The sequence below is a fragment of the Cuculus canorus genome, chromosome 13 (genome assembly GCF_017976375.1).
Source record: "Cuculus canorus isolate bCucCan1 chromosome 13, bCucCan1.pri, whole genome shotgun sequence".
Lineage (NCBI taxonomy): Eukaryota > Metazoa > Chordata > Aves > Cuculiformes > Cuculidae > Cuculus > Cuculus canorus.
Window position 1 is genome coordinate 6085975 of NC_071413.1, and position 20922 is coordinate 6106896.

General features: G+C 48.8%; 1 protein-coding gene across 1 annotated transcript in view; it reads right to left on the reverse strand.

Annotated features, from left to right (window-relative positions):
* Positions 1-4862: 4862 nt before the first annotated feature.
* Positions 4863-20922, reverse strand: part of JPH3 (junctophilin 3) — a 57710-nt gene continuing 41650 nt past the window's right edge. Inside the window, exons 4-5 of the mRNA XM_009563186.2 lie at positions 18255-19174; positions 4863-6202 (exon numbers count right to left, since the gene is read on the reverse strand). Coding sequence (XP_009561481.1) covers positions 6122-6202; positions 18255-19174 — 1001 coding nt within the window. The 3' untranslated portion in view covers positions 4863-6121. The remainder of the gene's footprint in view (positions 6203-18254; positions 19175-20922) is intronic.

Here is a 20922-nt window from a genome sequence, read left to right on the forward strand (position 1 = left end):
GTTGTGTTGTCCTGTCACTTGGGTTAGTTTGCAGTGCTTTGATCTCTTTGACATTTGATCCTTTGTGTGTGCGTGACATCCATGGCTTTCTGTGCAAAGTTGTGGGGAATCTGCCACTCTGTTGCATTTGCTAAGATTTTTTAATTTGTTTTAAAAATTATTTTTAAATTTTTAAATAACTTTAAAAATATTTAAAAAATAAAAAAATTATTTGTTTTACTTATTTATTTATTAAAAATAGTGGATTTAAAATCCCAATGTCTGTGCACAGGGCTCCATTCCAGAGGCCCAATCAGAGAGGGGACGCACACATTTTTGCCAGATGTACTTCATAATTTCTTGTCTTTTGACCGTTTCAAATACGGATATACAACCTGAAAGAATTTTTTTCCCTGAGCTGGAGCCAGGTTGCAGCAGTGCCAAGGGTGAAGGATGGTTTTGTACAGTGCTGCTGCAGCCGCAGGAAAAGATTATCCCTCCCCCTTCTCTGGTAGAGAGACTGTTGGATCAGGGAACTGGATTCATCAGATGAGCTAGAGTGTGTGCAACAAAAATCTGAGGTTTTTCCTTTCATCTTTTCCTCAGGGGCTCTGGAACATAGTCCTAGCTGTGCTCTGTGCCAAGCTAAGTATGACTGGAGAAGGCATAGACTGGAAGAGACACACTTGCAAGTGCGAACCTTCCAACCTGCGAATCGGGTTGGGCCAACTGTCCTGCGAGCGGCACAGCAGTGTGTTCACGTGGCCTCCCACAGGGAGCACACCGCCTGCCTCACAGGGCTGAGGGAGAGAAGGCTCTGAGGGTGAGATGCAGGGGATTTCTTGGCTTCCCAGAAACCTGTAAGGAAAGGTAAAAGTTCTCTGTGGTGGAAACACAAGCAGGGATGACTGGTAATTACAGCTGCAGTAAGTGCCTACAAAGGAGATCTGAATGTGATGGTGGGCTCTGCTGTGATACTTCGATACCAAACTGTAATGGTGCCTTGGAGCACTGGCTGCAAGTCCACTGAAGCCTCTTCAGGGTTGCTGGATCAGAGGTCTGGTTGGTTTTCTTGTATTGGCTCCAAAAGTACCTTAAAGAGGCAGGTAAGTGTTTTGCGGGTAGACAAACACCGGTGAAGTGGCTTGCCTAAAATGGTACTTGTGAGAAAAGCCAGGGCAGGAACTTGGTGGAAAACTAGGAGCTGAGAAACTCCAATAGTGCCTGTAGAGGAGTAGTTCGTTTGACATGTACCAAGGACAGCTTGTGCTTTTTTTAATGTATGAATACCCAGATAAAATTCAGCTTTGCCATCCATCAGACCATGGCTTTTTCTCATCTCATTATAAGTGGATGAATGTATAAACATTTACATAGGCAAAAGATATCTCAGTTTATTATTATATCTGGAAACAATCAAGCTGTTGGGTGTTTTTTCAGCTAAAAGAGGAGGCTGAAAGTAACTTTTTTTTTGTTTGCTTCCCGCTTGAGGAAAATGTATTCAGTGATTCCCTTGCATTGCTCTGCTGCTTGGAGGAGTAATTCTCACAGCTCTCTCTTCCAATGAGACTGAATGCTTGATACTAAACTGTGGCTGCTGCTGAGACAGCTGCTCTTAGGGAGGAGGTAAGGGGCTGGATGTTGGTGTTCTTAGCATGATGAAACAAGTGAGTCTGTAAAAGCCAGAGCCTTGCTAGGCTATCAATGCTGGTAATAGCGTACCCAGATAGGGGGGAAGAGGGAACAGGCAGATGATGAGGATTGTGAGTGCTAGACAGCAGTGTAGTGAAGCAAGTAGCACCCGTGCATGAATGTGAGTGTATCTGAAGTTTATCTTCCATCGACACCTCCAGATGGGGTTTGTGCAACTCACCACAGCATTTCTAAGCCATCCATCCAATGAACTTTTGGGCAACCCTCAACATCGAGAGAGTGAGATTTCGTTTAACGTTATGGAGCTTGACCTCTGGGATGCCTCAGGTGAGACAACACAGCTCATGATGTATTTGAGTTATGTATTCGGACCTTTGGGCACTGATTAGTAGCGATGGGGGCTCATTGCCTGTTGAAATTCCCTGGCTTGGCATGGTAATTAGGTGATTACGCATACCCGGGAAAAACAGGTTGGTGGTAGTGCTGAAACTAAATGCTTGTGGGTTAATATTAATCAAAACAGACCAATAAAAGGAATTCACAAGTTTGAAATGCCTCTGGAGGAAGCATAGTCCCAGGGGATGTGTTATTCAAAGGCGTGTAGCTGGTGCTTGCTGTACTCGGGGTTGTCTTCAGCAGTGGTTCAAGCCTTGGGCTCAGCACAGAGTTGGTCGAGGAGCCTTACCGTGAAGGACAGTGATAGGCAACAACACGACTGATGCAATCCATCTAGGGGCTGTGCGAGGAGTTGACCTGTTTCTCTACACCAGGAAAACTTGCCACCGTGTCCAGAGTCTACAAAGCCCATCTTCTGTGTGAACAATTGAGCCACGTGCAGCAGGGGCAGGAGATCCAGTCCAGCCTCTGCTCTGTTCTGCTTTAACACAAATCTCTGCAGCCAACCTCACCCGATGACAGTTTTAAAAAATTCCTACTTTTCCATCCTCCCTTAACTTGCCAACGCCTGTCAGGACATCTAATTAGTCCTTGGGTTTCAATTAAGCCCTTCATCATCGAAATGACTTTATTTCTCCTCTTGCCCCTCCCCTTCTGTTGCAGTCTGGATTTCTTTTTTTTTTTTTCCCCAGCAGTACTGAGGCTTCGTAGCTCTGCACAAGGTAAATCGATGCTGCAACAGCTCAGCATCTCTGAAAGATCAAGCCCTGGCGAGTCCCAATGCGCTCGGAGAATTTAGGTCTCAGGTACAAGCAAACCAGACGCCAGATGGGCTGGTGAGAAGCTGACATGGCATGAGAAGGAGGAGGACTTTTATGTTTCTCCCTTCTTGCCTTCCCCAAATACGTGGTGTGGAGCCAGCCTGTCGCTCACACAGGTGGGGTCTGGCCAGAGGACCTGGGTGTTCCCAGGGATGGGGCACATGGCTTTTTCCCGATGGCTTTACTGTGATGGCAGGAGGTGGGCTGGTTCCTGCCCCTCTTCGTGTTTCAGGTGCTGCATGTTCCATGGTAGGAACATAAAAATACCATCACAGCCAAAAAAACCCTATATAAACCTTCAGCGGTTCATATGCATCTGTCAGTGTGGACATAATCCAGCAGGTATGGACAATTTACGTGGATTTATATGCCACAGTGAGAGACATTTTAATGTGCCTTAGGTAGATATACGTAAATCCAGAGCTCATAAGACGGGGAAATATACTGAATTACCTCTCTCTCTGGACTACTTCTAAGAATACTTCTGGCCTTGGGCAAATGTGAAAAGCGCAGAACTAGATAAATTACCCAGCTCGCCATGATTAATAAAGGAATCATTATTTTTAAACACGTGGTTTGGGAGCCAATTAATATTAGTCTTCGGCTATCTTTCATGCTGAACAAACCTCAGCTCGGCGGAGGTTTTATCCCACGGAACAAAAAGATGAAAAATCCGAGTTGCGTTTGTATTTGTACGATAACGGCAGGTAGGTGGGCAAGAGCAGGAATAACTGGTCTGTCACCGGTGTGAAAAAGCTAGTCCTGAAATCACTAGTACCTTTAGTTGGCTGATGACGAGAGGCTTTTTGTGCTGCTTTATAAGTGTTGTACTGTGTTTGCATGTAACTGTTTAACCTACTCCTGGTGGGACCCTCGTGTCATGCACTTGAACGTACGATAAAAGTCCTCGAGAGTCTTTACAAAGAGTTGCAACCAGAATTATAAAACACAGGAATGAGTTCCTAGGGCTGCAATCACAATATGCCATTATTTGGTTCATTTCAAGTATGCAGCAACCCTTCAAGAGTAAAAAAAAAATGACTAAGGACCCAAAAGGAAAAAATGAGGAAGAGATAGAGAGACAACAGACAGTTACTATGGAAAACAAAGCTGAGAAGTTATTGGGATCTCTCTGCCTTCCGTTAGCGTTTACCCTGTCCACCCATAGCCTTCTGCCTGAAAAGGGAAAGGAAGGAAAACTGCGTCAGGAGGGAATAAGACCATGTAAGGAAAAGAACTGAATTTTACTGGCACATGCTCTAATCCTTAGTTTATTTCTGGTTAAAAATATAGCAATCCAGTGCAGTGTAATAAGAAATCTGCTGAAAAGGTAGCAGAGAAACAGCTAAAACAGAAGCAAAGCAAAGCTGAGTCCACAAGTCAGGGCTGTACCAAACAACTCTGTATGTGAAATGTCGAGGAGGATTTTTTTACCTCCGTCCCCTCCCCCCCAGATAAGATCTGTGTATGGGTTTCACCCCCCCCCTCGGGTCGCTGCCACACTCACACCCCTTCTCCTGTAGAACAGAGCTGCGGTGGGTAGAACTGAGGGTGGAACTTGGTGCCTGGGTGTACCAAATCCCAAACGAGCCATTTGAACCCTACCTGGTGGTGATGGTGGATCACCGGCAAAGCCGATCTCTGAGGGAGGAAGGATGATACGGGGAAGGGGAGGAAACGGTACAGTCGGTTTCGAGAAGCGAGGGGACATCAGCCATTTCCAAGCAATTGAGCTGAGACCAGACTCTTGTGATTGGGACCATAACAGCTCAGAACAGGGATACGGCATCTTTAATGAGTATGCATATTATCAGTGGGGACAGGGGAGGGGAGAAAATCAAGGCAGGCATATTACAAAGATGGTATAAACGAACAAATTAAGTGACATAGAAAAAAAAAAAAAAAAGAAAAGAATACATCCTTAGAGGCTGCCATTGCCAATGATGGTTGGGTTTTTGTTTTCTTTTTTTTTTCTTTTTTTTTTCTTTTTTTTTTTTTTTTTTTTACAGGGACATGTTGGAAGCTGGAATATACATCCTGCATTACAAAGTGCAAAATACTACATGCTCAGAGCCCAAGCATGATGTCTGAAACAGTCCACAGCAAGATGTAAGAGACAAACCCACCACCCTCTCCCTCCTCTCTGGGACATGCTCCAGTGCTCCTCCTCAGATGCCTTTGAAAAACAGTTCTTAATTTGCTTTTTTTTTTTTTGTTTTATTGTCCCCTAAGTGGATCAGGATTGAGCCCTCTCTCCCCAGTCTCTCCCCACCAGTCTGCTCCCCGGCATCTCTGCACACGTACGTGTTTGGGATGGGATGCTCAGGTAAGGCTGCTCCTCGCACGTTAACGAGCACGACGTGATGACCAACAGCTTCTCATTTCGAGTTGCTGAATGCGTCTGCAGATTTTTCGAGGGAATCTGGGTGCACAATTTTACCCAGGAGAAACTGACTGTGAATTAAAAGCAGCACTGGATGGTTTTCCCGGCTCGCCAAAGGGGAGCAGCCTGGGGAGGAGGAGTGAAGGCAGGAGGGTGGTGGGACTACTGCTCACACCTTGTGTTCCCTGGTCCCCCCCGCCCCAAGAAATTTAGCAAAACACCAATTGCTGCTTTGTTTGGAAGCCAAATAACAAAACGGGATGCATTGCCCTTCTCCCGTCTATTCCCGTTTAGACAGGGTTCATGCCTTCCCCCTGCTCCTTCTCTCCTTCTTACAGCAGCGTTTCTTCATTTGCAAAGGGAGAAGGAAGAAAAACCTGGTTTTGCTTTTCCCTCCCATTTACTTTATCACTGAAGCTGTTGTGGATTTCCCTGGGAAACTCAGCCCGGAGCATCCCAGGGGCAATACGTACTTCGAACAAAATCTCCCCCTGGTCCCCTCAGCTACTCTCCATTTTGGGGTTCGTTACTGTTGTCACCAATATGTTTTTTGGGGTGAGGGGATGGGAAATGAGGTTTTATTTTGTTGGGATTCCTTCTCGTCCTCTCCAGTGTTGGGGGGGCAGAGTGTTGATAGCATTTTGCCATGCCACACAGCATAGTGTTATACAAGCAAAGAATTTTGGCTAAAATCCAAAAAACATTACCCAGGAAAAAAGGCAAACTGTGAGTGAGACTCGATCGTTTGTTGTTCTTCTGTGAAAAGACTTGGAAATTGTCGTAGGACAGTTCGAGTTATGATTTTTCCCTTTTTGTTGTTGTTTGGGTTTGGTTTTTTTCCCCCATTCATACATGTAACTGTTATTTTTGCAAACAAGACAGTCTTGAATTAGATGAAAAAGTTAATAAACAAAATGGCGACTCCAATATTTAGTAAGATCACCATGACTACCAGGATGGGAGCTGAGCCCTGGAAGAGAAAGAGAAGGAGAGGAGTTAGAAGGCGCGTTGGCAGTCTGTCTAAGGTTGCCTGGCGGCAGGGGTTGGGAGGCGAACAGACCCCAGAGAGCAGATTTACACCCTCCAGCAAATGATCCCAAAGCACCTGACAACCCTCAGTGAATTTTTGCCGGCTGCTGGCTTAGTGCAGAAGGTGTGAATAGAGATCTCCCGAAGGGGATGAGGTGAGCAAACGGCAGAAGCAGAGACTAAACCCAGACCTATTGCCCCTCTCCCTGTGATGACAAACAGGTCACCTCTGGCTCTTTCATCCTAAGCACAACATCCTCCTAAAGCAGCGCCCTGGTTCTGCAAAGACAGGCAAAATGCCTCTCCTATTCCACCAACAGAAACGAAGTGGGCTCTGCCAGGAGCCCCAGTGCTCCCTGCTCACGCTGACCCTTTGTCCTTGGGGTCCGCAGCATCCCTGCTAGCACATGCTCCAGTGCTCCTCCTCAGATGCCTTTGAAAAACAGTTCTTAATTTGCTTTTTTTTTTTGTTTTATTGTCTCCTAAGTGGATCAGGATTGAGCCCTCTCTCCCCAGTCTCTCCCCACCAGTCTGCTCCCCGGCATCTCTGCACACGTACGTGTTTGGGATGGGATGCTCAGGTAAGGCTGCTCCTCGCACGTTAACGAGCACGACATGATGACCAACAGCTTCTCATTTCGAGTTGCTGAATGTGTCTGCAGATTTTTCGAGGGAATCTGGGTGCACAATTTTACCAAGGAGAAACTGTCCCTCTCGTGCCTGAGCACCAGCAAAGCTGCTGGACTCCTGCTTTTCTGAGCCCCTTCAACATTTCCTTCCCATCCATTTGCCTCAACAGACAGGTGCACCTGCAAGTCTTCGGGTGGCCTCTGGTTACTCTTGTGCATTAGCACCAACGGCATCTGTCCCAGTGTGAGCTCCAGCGTCTGCCGAGCAAAAACCTGGATGCGCATCCATCAGACCCACTGATTAAGGCAGCAGTTGCTTATGGACTCCCCCATGTTCTGCACATAGGAAATCTGCCCTTAAATGAATAATTAACATCAGTTGCATACCCAGAGTGGTCAATGAAAAGGAAAAAAAAAAAAGGAAAAATATTCTATTGGATCTTAGAGTTGTTTGGGGATGGTTTGGAGGAGTCTTCAAAGGACATTTCCTGATAAATATGATTGCTTGTACAGGTTCGCTGCTGATGGCAATAGTTAGGCCAGCATTGAGCGGTCTGTGTTAAGGCAACATTTTCAGAAAGCACTGATAACCTTTCTTGAGGTTCAAATTATGATGTGGATCAAATTAAGCCCTTGGGGACTGCGTGGAAACCATCACAGCAACCCACATCGCAGCTGGTCCGTGTCAGCCACCCACCGCGGGCTGGGCTGAAGTGCAACCCAGAAGCATCCAACGCCTTCCCTGAGTATAAAGGCAGACAGATAACTTGTGTTGGACCCCGTCAGGATGTGGCTGCTGGATCCTGTTTGCATCCCAGGAATGATGGGAAGAGACCACTCAGCGTCAGGACCGCAGACAACCCTCCAACGCACATTTCTGCAGAACACCGGTCAGAAAAACATCCACCCTGCCACCTCGTCCCTGCCACGAAACATTCGCTGTCCTAAAGTGTTAACGTGGCTGGCATCAGGGTGAGCAAGCGTGTGTGCAGGTAGGTGGTAGCTATTTCTTGGAGTAGCTGGTATCCTCATCTATTCTTGCTGCACCAGAGCTGTGCCAGCTTTAATCGCCTGGAATGGTATAAATGCTTTTCTTTATGCTCCTGTCCTTGTAACAAAGCTCTTGTGGGTCTTGGATTGGCATGGGGCAGGGGCGGGCGCCCTTTCCAAGCAAGTCCTTGTATCACTATGCAGAGCTGCTGGGAAAAAAAAAGGGGGAAAAAAAAAGCTCCTTGCTGGCCAGAGATGGTTTCTCTTCTGAGCAGGCTGATTCAGTTCGCATTTGGGAGTGGGTGGGAGCGAGGATGCTGGAGCTTGCTGGAAAGGCATATTTGTAGCTTAGCAACAGGGTCAAAGGAAGCCAACCAAATGGAGGGATTGCAGAGAGCCTCTCCTGGCAGCCAGGTATCCATGCCTGACTGCTTCCAGCAAATCTCTCCCCCTGCACCACGCAAAGCCTTTCAAAGGCAGAAACCATCCCCCTGTTGCCACTCCTTCCCCCGCCCCAGCCTGGCAGCTGCCAAGCACTGCGATGCGGTGTGTTATTTACATTTGGGGGGTTTAGCTTAATTTCAAAAGATTATTGGGTTTTACGATTTTTGAGCTCGTGTTAATATAATAACAGATTGCGAGTGATTATGACTGTCATTGTTTCTGTTGGCAGGGCAGCACAGAGACACAAAATGCATTTGGTTCTCTCCACCTCGCAGCCAGGGGAGGACTTAACTGCTCTCTCTCACGCTTGCATCAGCCTTGGTCCATTCGCTGTTTGATTTCCTCTGCCAAAGTGACCACTTCTGCCCCTGCTCTGCTCAGATTTCCAGGTCGTTTCAATACAGTGAAGGAGGTAAAGTTCTGTATCAGCTGACATGAGCCTGGGATAACCTGGAGGCTGCTTTCTCCTCCCTGATCGAAAGCAAAGAGCAGGACTGGCTGCCTCCGAGTCGCCTGGTGTTTGGGCTTTACCTTCACAAACACCTTGGGATGGACCTGCTGGACTGACCGAGGGGACAACCCTTTGGTACTTGTGTTCAGAGGATGCTGATGGGATGGTGTCCAGGGAGGGAGCGTGCTCTTCATTTATACACCAGTACATCAAAGTTATGCCTTTATCAAGAAAAATGGGGGGAGCCAATGAACTAAACAACTGTGCGTACCCGCTTGTACCAGCAGCATGGATTCCCGTGCACGAACATTTTGCTCAGCTCCAGGGGTCAGTTTGCACCTATTTGCATCATGTTCAGTGCAGAGGCGGGAGAAAATATTTGCTTTGCCATTGCGTATGTGGGGGTCATTTACCACATTTGCCGGCGAAAGCATTCCAGAAATAAGGATGACCTGAGAGGGGAGGGGTCTCAGCACTCTGAGTGGCTCAAATTCCCCTGTCTAACAACCTATAAATTCGGCTTTTTTTTTTTACAGCTCTTTTGAACACCTTCTTCCCTGTGCTAACTCCGACAGGGGCTCTCCACACAGCAATCGCAGGTATGGATGCTCCCCCCTGGTGAGACGCCAGCAAAGCTTGGCAGGGACTGGAGTCCTGCCTGTGGCAGCTGGTGGATAAGAAGCTTTGCGTCTCTGAAGCTTCTGTTTTAGCTCCAATTACGAATCCTGCTGCACTTCTAAATGCTTATGTCTGGCTTATTTCTAACTTGTAAGGTCTTTGTGTCTTAACCTCTGCTCAGAGGAAATGCTTGCCCTTCTCCCCTTTGACGGCAAGGATGTCCTGGGACCTGTGTCATCTCTGTCTGAGAAGTGACTCCTGTTCAGTGCCCGGGTAGAATATGAATCACGTCTGGGTTTGTGCTTTAGAAGAGATGTTTTGTTGAGCCCAGCCTGGCAATAGGTCAGCAAACTCCCTTTTACTGCAGCTGCAGCCAACGTTTCAGAACTAGCAGCTTTTACAACTCTTTATGCCACTCATATTTAGGGAGAACAATAGCCCTTGATTTGCAACTTTGCACGTTAATTTAGTAGCTCAGTGGTTATTTATCTCATCTTTGGCCTTCTTGAGATGTCGAAAAGCCCATAGAAAACCCTGAGGCCAGCAGTATTGCAGGCTCTGGGGTGCTAGAAAGCCTGAGGTTCATCTGCTTTTCCAAGTTTGTGTGTCACAGACAGCAAGCAGCATGCAAAGCCTTTCTTTTTTATCTTTTTTTTTCTTTTTTATCTTTTTTCCTTTTTTTTTTTTAAAGCTACAACACTCTCTTTAGCCCTGAAATAGTAGTGCTAAAGCAGGCCGTCAGGAACTGCAGAGATTTGTTTAAACTACCCTGCCTGTCATTCATGAGTCGGGGCTCTGCTGCAAACCGCCGCGCTGCCTCCCAGCACAGTGCCTGCAAGTCCAGAACCTGCTTTACTGGGAAGCAGACGCCAGTTGGCAGCGTCCTCTCACCCAATTTTAGCTGTCTAAATGTTAGACATCTAGTCTGCGCTAACCATCTAGGCTGTCTGTAGACCAAGTGATGTGAGATGAATTCCACCCAGAACGGTTACCAGCCAGGCTCCAGGAAAGGAAAAATTAAATCAAGCTCTGGTGCGCCAAAGCATCATCCAGCACCGGGTGATGGTAAATTTCATCAGCAAAATGAGGCAGCTGTGGGTGTGGGCTATTTTATTTTTTATAATAAGATCCCTGGGCTACTTTGTAGTAGGAGGAAAACACCTGCCAAGGATGGGCAACCCCCACCAGTAGGAGCTGGGCTGAAGGGTCCTGCTGTATAAGCAGGGAGAACCTTCAAGGATTTGCAAGATATCATCCAAGTTTCAGAGAGCTGCAACATACAGCCAAGACCCTGGAAACACTAAAATGTAAATAAACCCTTGTTATGGCACAGGGGTAATATCAGTAATTGCAGCTGTAGAAGTAAGGAGTGAAGGTTTCTTTTGACACACGGCACCTCTGCTGGTGGCTGCAGCCGAGCATCACCACTTCTGCCCCTCCGTCTTGTTTGTATTCATCCTTTAACTATTGTGTAGCAACTCAACAGTCTTACTGGGAATACAAGGGACAGCTGGTTTACAAATAGAATTGTAGGATAATGAATTTAAGCATTAACGATCCATTATTATCAGTTATTGCAGGGTATAAGCTCTGTCTCTCTGCCATGGAAACCATAGTGCAGGTTACCTAGGAATCCTTCTGGGATCTATTAAGTGTAATTACTAAGGACCTGGATCAGCAAAAAATATATATGCATTGTTTTCCAGCCTCAGCAATGCAGAAAGTGCTGAAAACTTAGCAGCTCTGTGACATTTGTGCTGAATTGTCACATAATTGCGAGGAACAGGCTGCTGTGAAACAGTTATGGAGCATTTAGCAAAAGAAACATAAGGGATTTACTTTGCCTTCTCCAGCGTATTGCAGTATCTCCCGTGACTCGAGGAAGGGAGCCCAGGAGATGCTGAATGTGCCTCTGGAAGAGGAACGGGCACTTGACAACAACGCGCAGCTGAGTTGGGGCGGTATGGAAAAACCTGCTTCTGCAGGAAAAGGGGCTGAAGTGAACACAGGGATTTATCCCAAGATGGTGTCTTGTAATGAACTGTTTTGTCACATCTGGTTCAGTCCTCCCGTTATGGGGGAGCTCTATGCTTGGAGCTGTATGTATGTTTTAAAGATTTGTGGTTCTCGTGCAGTCAAAAGCTGGCATTTGACCCCAACTTTTTCAAAGCTAGAAGAAGAAGGAGTGGGGTTGGGCTCCGAACCTTAAAATGAACCCAGGATGACAGGAGCAAAGTCAGCAAGGTGAGCTCTTCAGGCACATCAAAGGGCCCCTGAGATTAAACGGGTTTTAAAAGGACCCTATCAAGTTAAACATCACGTTTCTCTCTGAACATTATTTACCTCATGTTGTTACAAGTAATGCCTGCAACGTCTATACATGAAAAAGATTAGAGAAAAACAGTTTGGGATTATTACTTGTTCTAAAATGAAACAACGCCCAAGCCGTTTGTTTGCTTTCTGCACGTGCCGGCTCAGACCTGGCGCACCTGGCGGCAAGCGGGTGTCTGCACGATTGATCTTCCTCCTTATCCCTATGTAATTATAGCTTATACTTGTACGGACGTGTGTCCCTTCCACGGCCACTCGGGACTGGTGTTTGAACCTGTTTATTTGGGATGAGGGATATAAGGGAAACAGAATCACAGAATCATAGAATCACCAGGTTGGAAAGGACCCACTGGATCATTGAGTCCAACCATTCCTAACGCTCCCTAAACCATGTCCCTAAGCATTTCATCCACCCGTTCCTTAAACACCTCCAGGGAAGGCGACTCGATCACCTCCCTGGGCAGCTGTTCCAGTGCCCAATGACTCTTTCTGTGAAGAATTTTTTTCTGATATCCAACCTGAACCTTCCCTGGCGGAGCTTCAGCCATTCCCTCTTGTCCTGTCCCCTGTCACTTGGGAGAAGAGCTCAGCTCCCTCCTCTCCACAACCTCCTTTCAGGCAGTTGTAGAGAGCAATAAGGTCTCCCCTCATCCTCCTCTTCTCCAGGCTAAACAACCGCAGCTCTCTCAGCCGCTCCTCATAAGACTTGTTCTCCAGCCCCTCACCAGCCATGCCTGTGTGAGGAGACCCGGAGAAGGCTCCCGATGGGGGGAAAAAATGAAATGGAAAAACCTGAAGCAGGAAAAGTGAGAAGAACACAGGGGTAAGCCACAGGGTTTAGTCCCAAGGAGGCTAAGCACAAAAATTCCCCAGGTCGGTTTCCCAGTGAACCGGTCCAAAGGCAGAGAGATGGGAGCACCATTGGGCACAGCCTCGAGCCTGGTCTGAGATGCAGCTGAAGCTTCACAATTCAAACAGTGGGTGCTCACTCAGGACAGAGGCAGCAGCCGGCTGTTATTTTGATCTCATTTTACCACCCTTTAGGGATCAAGGTGCCCAATTGTTTTGAAGAAAACGCTCCACCCCAAGGTCAATCCCTTCAAGAATAACCCCACAGCTGTTGGAAAAAGGAGCATCCACTGCCCGCATCAGCTGAGATTTCTGGGGCAAGTTGCTAGGCTTTGTGCCCCCAACCTTGCTTCATCAAAGTCTGGGCTGAGCCCCCTTCCTGAGCCCCCTCCCTCAGCCCCAGCTTCGGCTGCACCGTGCGCTCCGGCAGAGCCCTGTGCTGGTTGCAGATTGGCTGCCTCCTCCTCACTTTCCCCAGCGACAGCAAAACCTGCTCAGAATATCTTGATGGAAAGTACACTCCTCGCGCAGAAAGCGAGTGAGGAAGATGCTGCAGCTGCTGGAATCCCGGTAGGTACCTGGAGGCGACAAAGGGGTCTCTCGGAGATTCCTAACCCAGCAGATGCCTTGAAAACTCCATTTGCTTCAACTGTTTCCCCTGGTTTGTTTGCAATAAGCAGCAGAACCGTTAGCAAACAGCTGAGACCACTGAGACTCTATCTGACAGCATGTGACAACAGAAGAAAATGTCAGGGGTGGCTGGGGTGGGGTTTTTTTTGGCTTCTGCTCTACCATCGGGCTTTCTCGGTGAGATGAGGCAGGAGGATTTTAAAGGGCCAAGTCTCAAGCCTACTCACATGTCCAGGGGGCCTTTAGTAAGACCACAGCGTGTCCCTAGAAGTCTTCATCTAAATACCCGTGATTGCTCCTGCTAAATGAGGACAGGCAGATGAATCAGGCTCTGTTCGTGCCTGAACACTGGCCCTTCTCGCAGGCATGCTGAGGACCTCTGTGCCTGAAACACTTCTTTTCCCTTTTAGAAGCTGCAGATGTTCAGCACCTGCAGAAAAGGAGATATATTCTTTTTTTTTTTCCCTAGCCCTAAAAATGTGATGTGTTTTGTGTTGGTAGATGAAAGGGTTGCTGGCATTTTAGAAAACCTCTTTCCTTTTCCAGTGTCTCAACAATTCCTTTTTTTCCTTTCCCATTTTAGATCTTCTCAAAGGCTCTAGAAACCTGTGAAGCACTCAGGCACGGGTTTGAGCTTTGTGACTCGCGGGCCTTTAAGGCCAGAAAGGATGGTGGTGTTCATATAAGTCCCTTAGTCAGACAACACTGACACCGGTGCCGGTGTGTTGGTTTCTGTTTTCATCCACCTGAATGATGACAATGGATGTGAATTTGTTCTGTGTGCGCAGGGGTCAGTGCACACAAAGACACAGAAAGATCAGGTGCCTTTAAATGTAATTCGAAAGCATTTGTATGACCATAGCACCATAGATGACCCGGAAACCCCGAAGTCCCCTGATAGTAAACACCAAGCAGCGCTGTATATCATCAGTGTTATTGAGGAGTGGCCTCAGGAAATGACCTTTGTCAGAACAATTTTCAGTTACTAATGTGCAGCCCCAACGAAGGAGGGTTCTGGGAGCCTCTTTTTAAGGGCCTGGTGAAAAACCACCAAGAAGAAAGATCCTACAGCTCATGTAGCAACCTATACATCTGACTCCTCTATAGAGGTCTGCACCCTGACTTGAGCACGTGTTGCAAGACGCTGGACACCAAGGGACGCCCTCCCGGCCATTCCAGCCTCATTTCTTAGACAGACATCAAGAGGCACGGGGAGAGAAGTGATAATTTTCACACTATTTTTGCAAGACCCGCATCCCTATCCTGTTCCCACACGCACTGCCAGAGGTGTGCTTGCTCTGGAAGCTGGAGGTGGCACTCCAATGCAGAGCCAGCCCCCAGGCTCATTGATGGCGTGTGTAGAGCTGGTTTATGGCAGATTATTTTTAAAACAAGCTAACCTGTGACTGTGACCTCAGTTCTATTCAGGGATACTCCAGGTAGGGCAAAAATAGCCCTCCTCAGCTAAGAGCATCCTTCCCGTTCATTGGCAGGCACCTTCCTGAAACAGCCCAGCTGTCTGGGAGATGAGAAATGCCCTTTTCAGTGAGCAGCTTCACAGATGGCAGCGCTGTGGATCACAGGGAAGCAGGCTGTCATGCAAGCTGAAGCGGCGTGGGCACGCACGCACGCACGCACACGCGTGCACACAGCCAGCCCTTCCCTGGAGCTGCGGTTTGCTTGCACGCTGGAGGCGAGCTGCTGGGAGTCAGAAGAGGAGGGGTATTTCAGGCTCTCAGGAGAATGGGGCTTTGGGGAAGTTGGGGAGCCTTAATTTTGCATTAAAAGATCTGGAGCGTGAGCAGGATGCAGAGGGGTTTTTTTCAGGACTAAGCATGTGTGTGCCCCGCGTCACTGAATGGACACAGAGGGAGGTGGATGTGGGGACGGTGGGATAAATCCTTCCCCCTTAGCCTTCCCCTCCTCTTCCTCAGGGACTTACTACACTCACTGGAGTTTGAAATGCTTTGAGCCCCTTGATGGCAGGTGCAGGCAAGGTCACAACATTAGGCAGGAGGTTGGAAGACAAATCACTGCACCTCCCATTCCTCTCCCTCCTCTGCTCCTGTCCGAAGATCCCCCTCTCTGCCAGGCCTCAAGGAACAAAACCCTGCTAGCATGGTGCAGTTCTTGCTAGAACAAATTGTTGCTGGCATTGTAGGTTATTTAAATCCACATATTATCTCTTCCTCTGTATTACATTAGCTTCCTCCCAAACCTTCGCCATCTGTTCCACCCTCGGTTATGAATGTGAGAAAACTGAACATGCTGCTTCACAGCTACAGCACTTTAAGTATGATGTGCATCCTAATGGCTTTTTTTTGTGTGTGTGCCTTTCCATGCAGGCTGTGTCCCTTCATTTGTGCCCGGGATTCATTTGAAATAGCTATTAATGTTATGGTGCATTAGTGGTTATTTACCTCCAGCGCTGCAGCTCAAAGCCTCCTCTCCAGGCAGGAGGTTTGTGTATGACGGCTCCAGGGTGCAGACTGGGGTCTGCCTGCGAGGTGGGAGCCTCAGCAGCGTGTCTAACTTGGGCTGGATGAGGAGAGGCACTGGGACCAGCAATCTCCTCAACGAACACCTGGCTCTCAGCAAGGAGAAATGATGGTTTCATTCCTCCTCTGAACCTCTCTCTCTCTCCCAGCTCCCTGCCACAACGTGAGGTAACGTTATCAAAGGTGCTGGACCATCTGCAAGTCCCACAGACTTCAACAGGGTTGATGTCTGTGCAATTACTGCTGCTGCTTTTCCCCTTAGAAAGCCTGTCAGGCTCCTAATGCTGCCTGTCATGTCTCCAGTGCTTCACAGGCATCTACACCAGCAGGGAGAGACAGCCTGGCCTGGACTCGGCACCCACTCCTTTGCTCAGTGCTGTGTCCTCAGGGCTGGCTTCACTTGGAGCTCTCTTTTGTTTTCTGGACTGGCAAGATGTGTCCTATGGTGCAGTCCACCAGCAAACACACTGTCTTCAGCTCTTCTTAAGTGCCATGTGGGTGCTTTTGAGCCTGCGCTGAAGCTTGCAAGATGAATAGAAAGGCAGAAAGCTACGCGGCTGTGTGTGTGGGTGATTTATCCACAGCCACAGCAGGAAAACTGTGGCAGATCTGTAGTTTTGCCCTGCCCGCATCTCAGGCTGCAGATCTCACTGCTCCCTCCTCTCTCGCACCCATCCAGGCTCATCCTTTGGCTCCAGGTGCCGATACCTTTGCTCTGCTGGCAGAGCTGTCGGCAGGCGGCTGGAGGAGCGGGGATGCTGTAGGTATGGCAACAGTGATCATACATTACAGACCATGATGCCTCGAGCCCAAACCTTTGGCATGATTGACAAATGCCATTTCAGCTTCATGATCCCTGCCTTCCCAACAACTTAGCATCACCTTCTGCTACCCTGACAGGGTGATTTAACTCCTTTCTTCTGCCAGAGCCTGAAATGTCATGACCTGAGAGTTACAGATTTTCTGTTTCTCCTGTACAGGTCTGCCCTGGGCTGTGGGACATCCAGCAGCGTGGGAACCCCTCCAGCCCTGCCCTGTGTTTGGTGCTGACTCAACAAGGGAGAATCCGGAGCAGCACTGTTTCCCCACTGCTCCCATCAGACCTCTCCATCACCTCTCCTAGCAACGGCAAACCAATGGGGAGAGTAAGTGAGGAAGCTGCTCTCAATGGTAAGTGAAGGAATGATCAAAAACCAGGGCAGAAAAGAACTTGAAAAGCCAATAGCTCAGCCTTCTCCCAAGGCAGGTTCAGCTCTATCCAAGCTATATGTGAGCTCAGGTGTCCAAGCAGGTCTTAGACCACTTCTTCCCTCCCAGCCACCATGGCCTCTCCAGGCGATTTATTCCAGCCCTCAACTCACTGGTGATGACTAATGGCTAACCACTGCCTCCAGTGCTTGAATTTAATCCCATTAATTCTGCTCATTGAGAACAGATTATTCCCTTCCACTTTGCAGCAACAGTTTTATGCGTTTGAAGATCACTCTGTCTTCTCTAGCCTGAATACTTCCAGCTCTTCCCAGCAGCTGGCTGTTCATGCCCGAGTGTCCTTGTCTCTCCCAAAATGAGGAGCCCAGGCCTGGATGGCTCACAAGGTGTTATCCTCCCAGTCCCACAAGCTATGCTCTTCGCAGCAGTACTGACCAATGTTTGGCTGTTGTCTGCTAGATCACTCTGACCTGCTAAGCTCCTGGCTAGCCCACCACGCTTGCTGTACTTGCCCACTGCTTTCCCTGCTTGGGTATCCTTCCTGGATGGCATCCTCTCACCCTCGGTTTGCCGAGACCCTTTTGCATTACATTCCCCGGAGGGTGCTTCTACCACCTCCTCACTCAAACGCAGCCACACAGCAAAAAACTCAACCCTGAGCTGTATCACATCGTGCAGACCAGTCGGGGAAAACCTGAGCGGCATCCAGCTCAGGAATGTGTCCCCCTTGCAATGTCACCTGCTCCACGACCATCCATCTCTTCCCACCTGGGTTAGACCTCCGGCATAATGTGGAGCTAAGTCCACTGCTTCAACAGGCAGTGCCATCACAGAGCAGAAGAGTGACAGAGCCACCGCAGGGTGACACAATGCTCAGATACGAGGATTTAAGCACTGATGTGGCAACAGAGTCACGCCATGCTCTTGGACCAGCATGAAGTTCCTTTGCCATAACCCAACCACAAACAAACATCACCAATACCTTTCCTACTCTATAGATTTTCCAACAGGTGAATGCTCAAAATCCGAGCAAAAATGTGGTTTTATTGCTGGCCCTGGGGCTGGGTTGCAAAACAAACTGAAACTTGCTGCTCACATCCTCCAGTGAAAGACCTGCTGTTCCCACCAAGACAATCTGTGGAGAAACCTCCCCACCAACTTCCAGCAGACACTATCATGCAAGATGGGAGAAGGAAGGAGGGGGTATTCAAGGCATAAACCCACAGTAATTTGGAGGTCAGCTTTGCCAGCAGAGCAACCTCCCTTTCCGCTCTGCTGCAGTACCACAACAGCTCTGCGCCAGGTTTTTCAGCCAGATTTCAACACACAATTTTGCCTACTTACCGTACTGGATTTCAGCGCATCCCCATTGTCTTCTTCAGATTCTAGTGCAACAGGTAAGGATTTCTGTGGCGGGGAGAAGGTTAAGTCCCACCTTAGTAGCCGAGGTTCAGCTTTGTCCCCGAATCTCAGGTTTTCCAGTTTCTGCACCGTAGGCTCGGCAGAGGAAGCTGGCCTGAAATTCTCTTTGTTCTGGGACTTAGACCTCAGTCTCTGAACCCCGAAGCCCCGGTCTTCCCCACGGTGGTCGTCAGCCATGCTCCTGCAGGGTCCTCCTTTGCTATAGTGTCTTTTTTGGGTGTGAATCTCTTGCATATAAGAATCCATCCTCATGAGGGGCTTCATCTCCATCTCATAATTGCTCATCTTCTCCTCATCTAGCTCAAGCAGTTTGGAGCTCCCTGAGCTGTGGTTGTGGGACCTGTGGTGGGAAGTCCATGAAACCGTGGCTGGGGAATCTGTCCACCTCTCTCTTTGCTTGTGGTTGGAGGCCGAGTGTTTGTGTCCTCCACTCCGACCTCTGTAGTCTTCAGGGACAGACGCTGACCCCAGCTGACCGCTGCGCAGTGTCCCGCTTCTCACGCCGCGAGTCCCACCGACCTTCTCTTCGCTCCAGCTGTTGGGTCGCAAGTAATCCCCGCCACGTCCCTCCAGCAACATCTGGATCTCCCCACCCCTCTCTTCATCCACCGAGACCTGCCTGGAGAAGTGAGCGCTCTTGTTCCTGCAGGAAGGACCCAGGGGCGGTGTGGAGGAGGGACTGGCAGGGAAGCTCTGCAGCGGGCTGTCATCGGGAGTCAGGTCGGATGGGGTGGTCCCTTTGCGGTACAGCTCGGGGCTCTCTTGTTGGAGAGGTGTCCCAGTGGAGAGGACCTCAATGTCATCACTCGAGTTCTGGTGCTTCGGTCTCTGGCATTCAAGCCCTTTTTGTGTAGTCGTTAAAAGAGAAGAGAGGGAGAGAGAAATGCATCAGGATTATTTCTATTCTGTGGGCACCCACCAGGTTTTTCATGTCAAAGAACAGAGCCAAGCACTGCACGGCAGGGGAACCACGGGGCAAGATCAGGACAGCAGCAGCGTAGCACAATAAACAGCTTCTACTGCTAGACCAAGAGAAAAGGCAGGGTTGGTTTTACACCAGCCCTGCCACCAGCCCCATCATTCGCGGAGCAGAGTAGTGTGAGCGGCTGCAGCCCAGCACGGGAGATGGTTTGGCATCAGCTGCCAGCGTTGTCAAGACAGCGGCATTCTGCACTAAGGTTGTGTTTCTTCACTGCTGTAAACCCAAGGGCTACCAACCCTTTTAGGAAACACCTGGCACCGCTGTGACTCTCATTTCCAGCAGATTCAAGCACACTCCACAGCGGATGCTCCTTTAGCACCCGCAGTTCTCACCTCCCCTGCTTGCCAGCAGGCACCCTGCTCGCTTGGGGACGTGTACGGAGGACCCTGTGGATGTATCCCAAGTAAAAGGATTTGCAATAGTTTTGCAGCCCCATGAAGTAGGGAAGCTGCTTATGATGCAGAGCTGCCGGAGCGCTGCACAGGCAGAAGAGCGGGTGCTTGGCCGACAGCCCCACTTTCTCCGCTGGGTTGCAGTGACCTGCAGCTCTGCTCACAAGCAGCCTGCGTTGCTCCACAGCACCATCCCTGTGCTGCGCACTCTAACCCTGCTAACAGGGTTATGTCCCTGCCCAGTGATGTTTTTAGGGGGAATTCAGCTAACAACCTTTTTCCATCAGCTCCAAATCTAGGTTCATGCCCAGAGGGGGATGAGAAGGGAAATCTGAGAGGCAGCGAGTGACAGCCCATGGCTCACCCCGTGCTCTGTGCTCATGTGTGCCGGGCACCGCTGGCATCACCCCATGCCCAGCTCATTACTGGCAGCCTTCACGCCGCTCCCTGGGCAGGAAACACATGGGCAGCTGCGTTGTTTTGGAACGAGAATCTCACCTCAAAGCTGTCACAGGGAGATGGTCCCATCCGGGAAGATGGTCAAACCTCTCATTAAGAAAAAAAATCTCCTCAATCCATATATTGAACAGCTTTCCTGCGCCATACAGACAAGGAAAGAACAGGCATTTCCCCTCTCAGCCCATCCCCATGCTGGACGTGATGGAGAGCACAGGAGCGGTTGTGCCTCATGCTTCGGCAGGAGCAAGGTAAGCACGTTCAGGGCTACACGAGTACAATGTAAACCATCATCCTTATTCCATCGTGCTGAGGGCACTTCATTCCCTTTGAGCCCAGAGCACACCCCAGACAGCATCTCCCTGGGGACAGGGGCTTCAGGAGCAGCTGAGCATCTTCTGCTGGCAGTGACCAGCAGGCAGGAAACATGTTGCTTCTCCAGACAATTAGAAAGAACTGCAACTTATTAATCATTGACGAACCACCAAATTATTTCAAGCGGGGGGGTACAAGCTAATAGTGGTTAATTCTCATTTTACCCTCCCAAGGCATAGTTGTTCCCAGCTAAAGGCATGCTAAATTACGTGAATAATTTGATAAATATATTAACTGCCTAATGCCCCTGAAATGCATCTAATTGCAATTGCTATGGCTAGACAAGAAATGAGTCTCTAAAAGGAAGAACTCAATTTCTTACCATGGTTTAAAAATAAATGCTCTGAAGCGCCTGCTGTAATCTCTTCACTTCTGCTAAGTAATT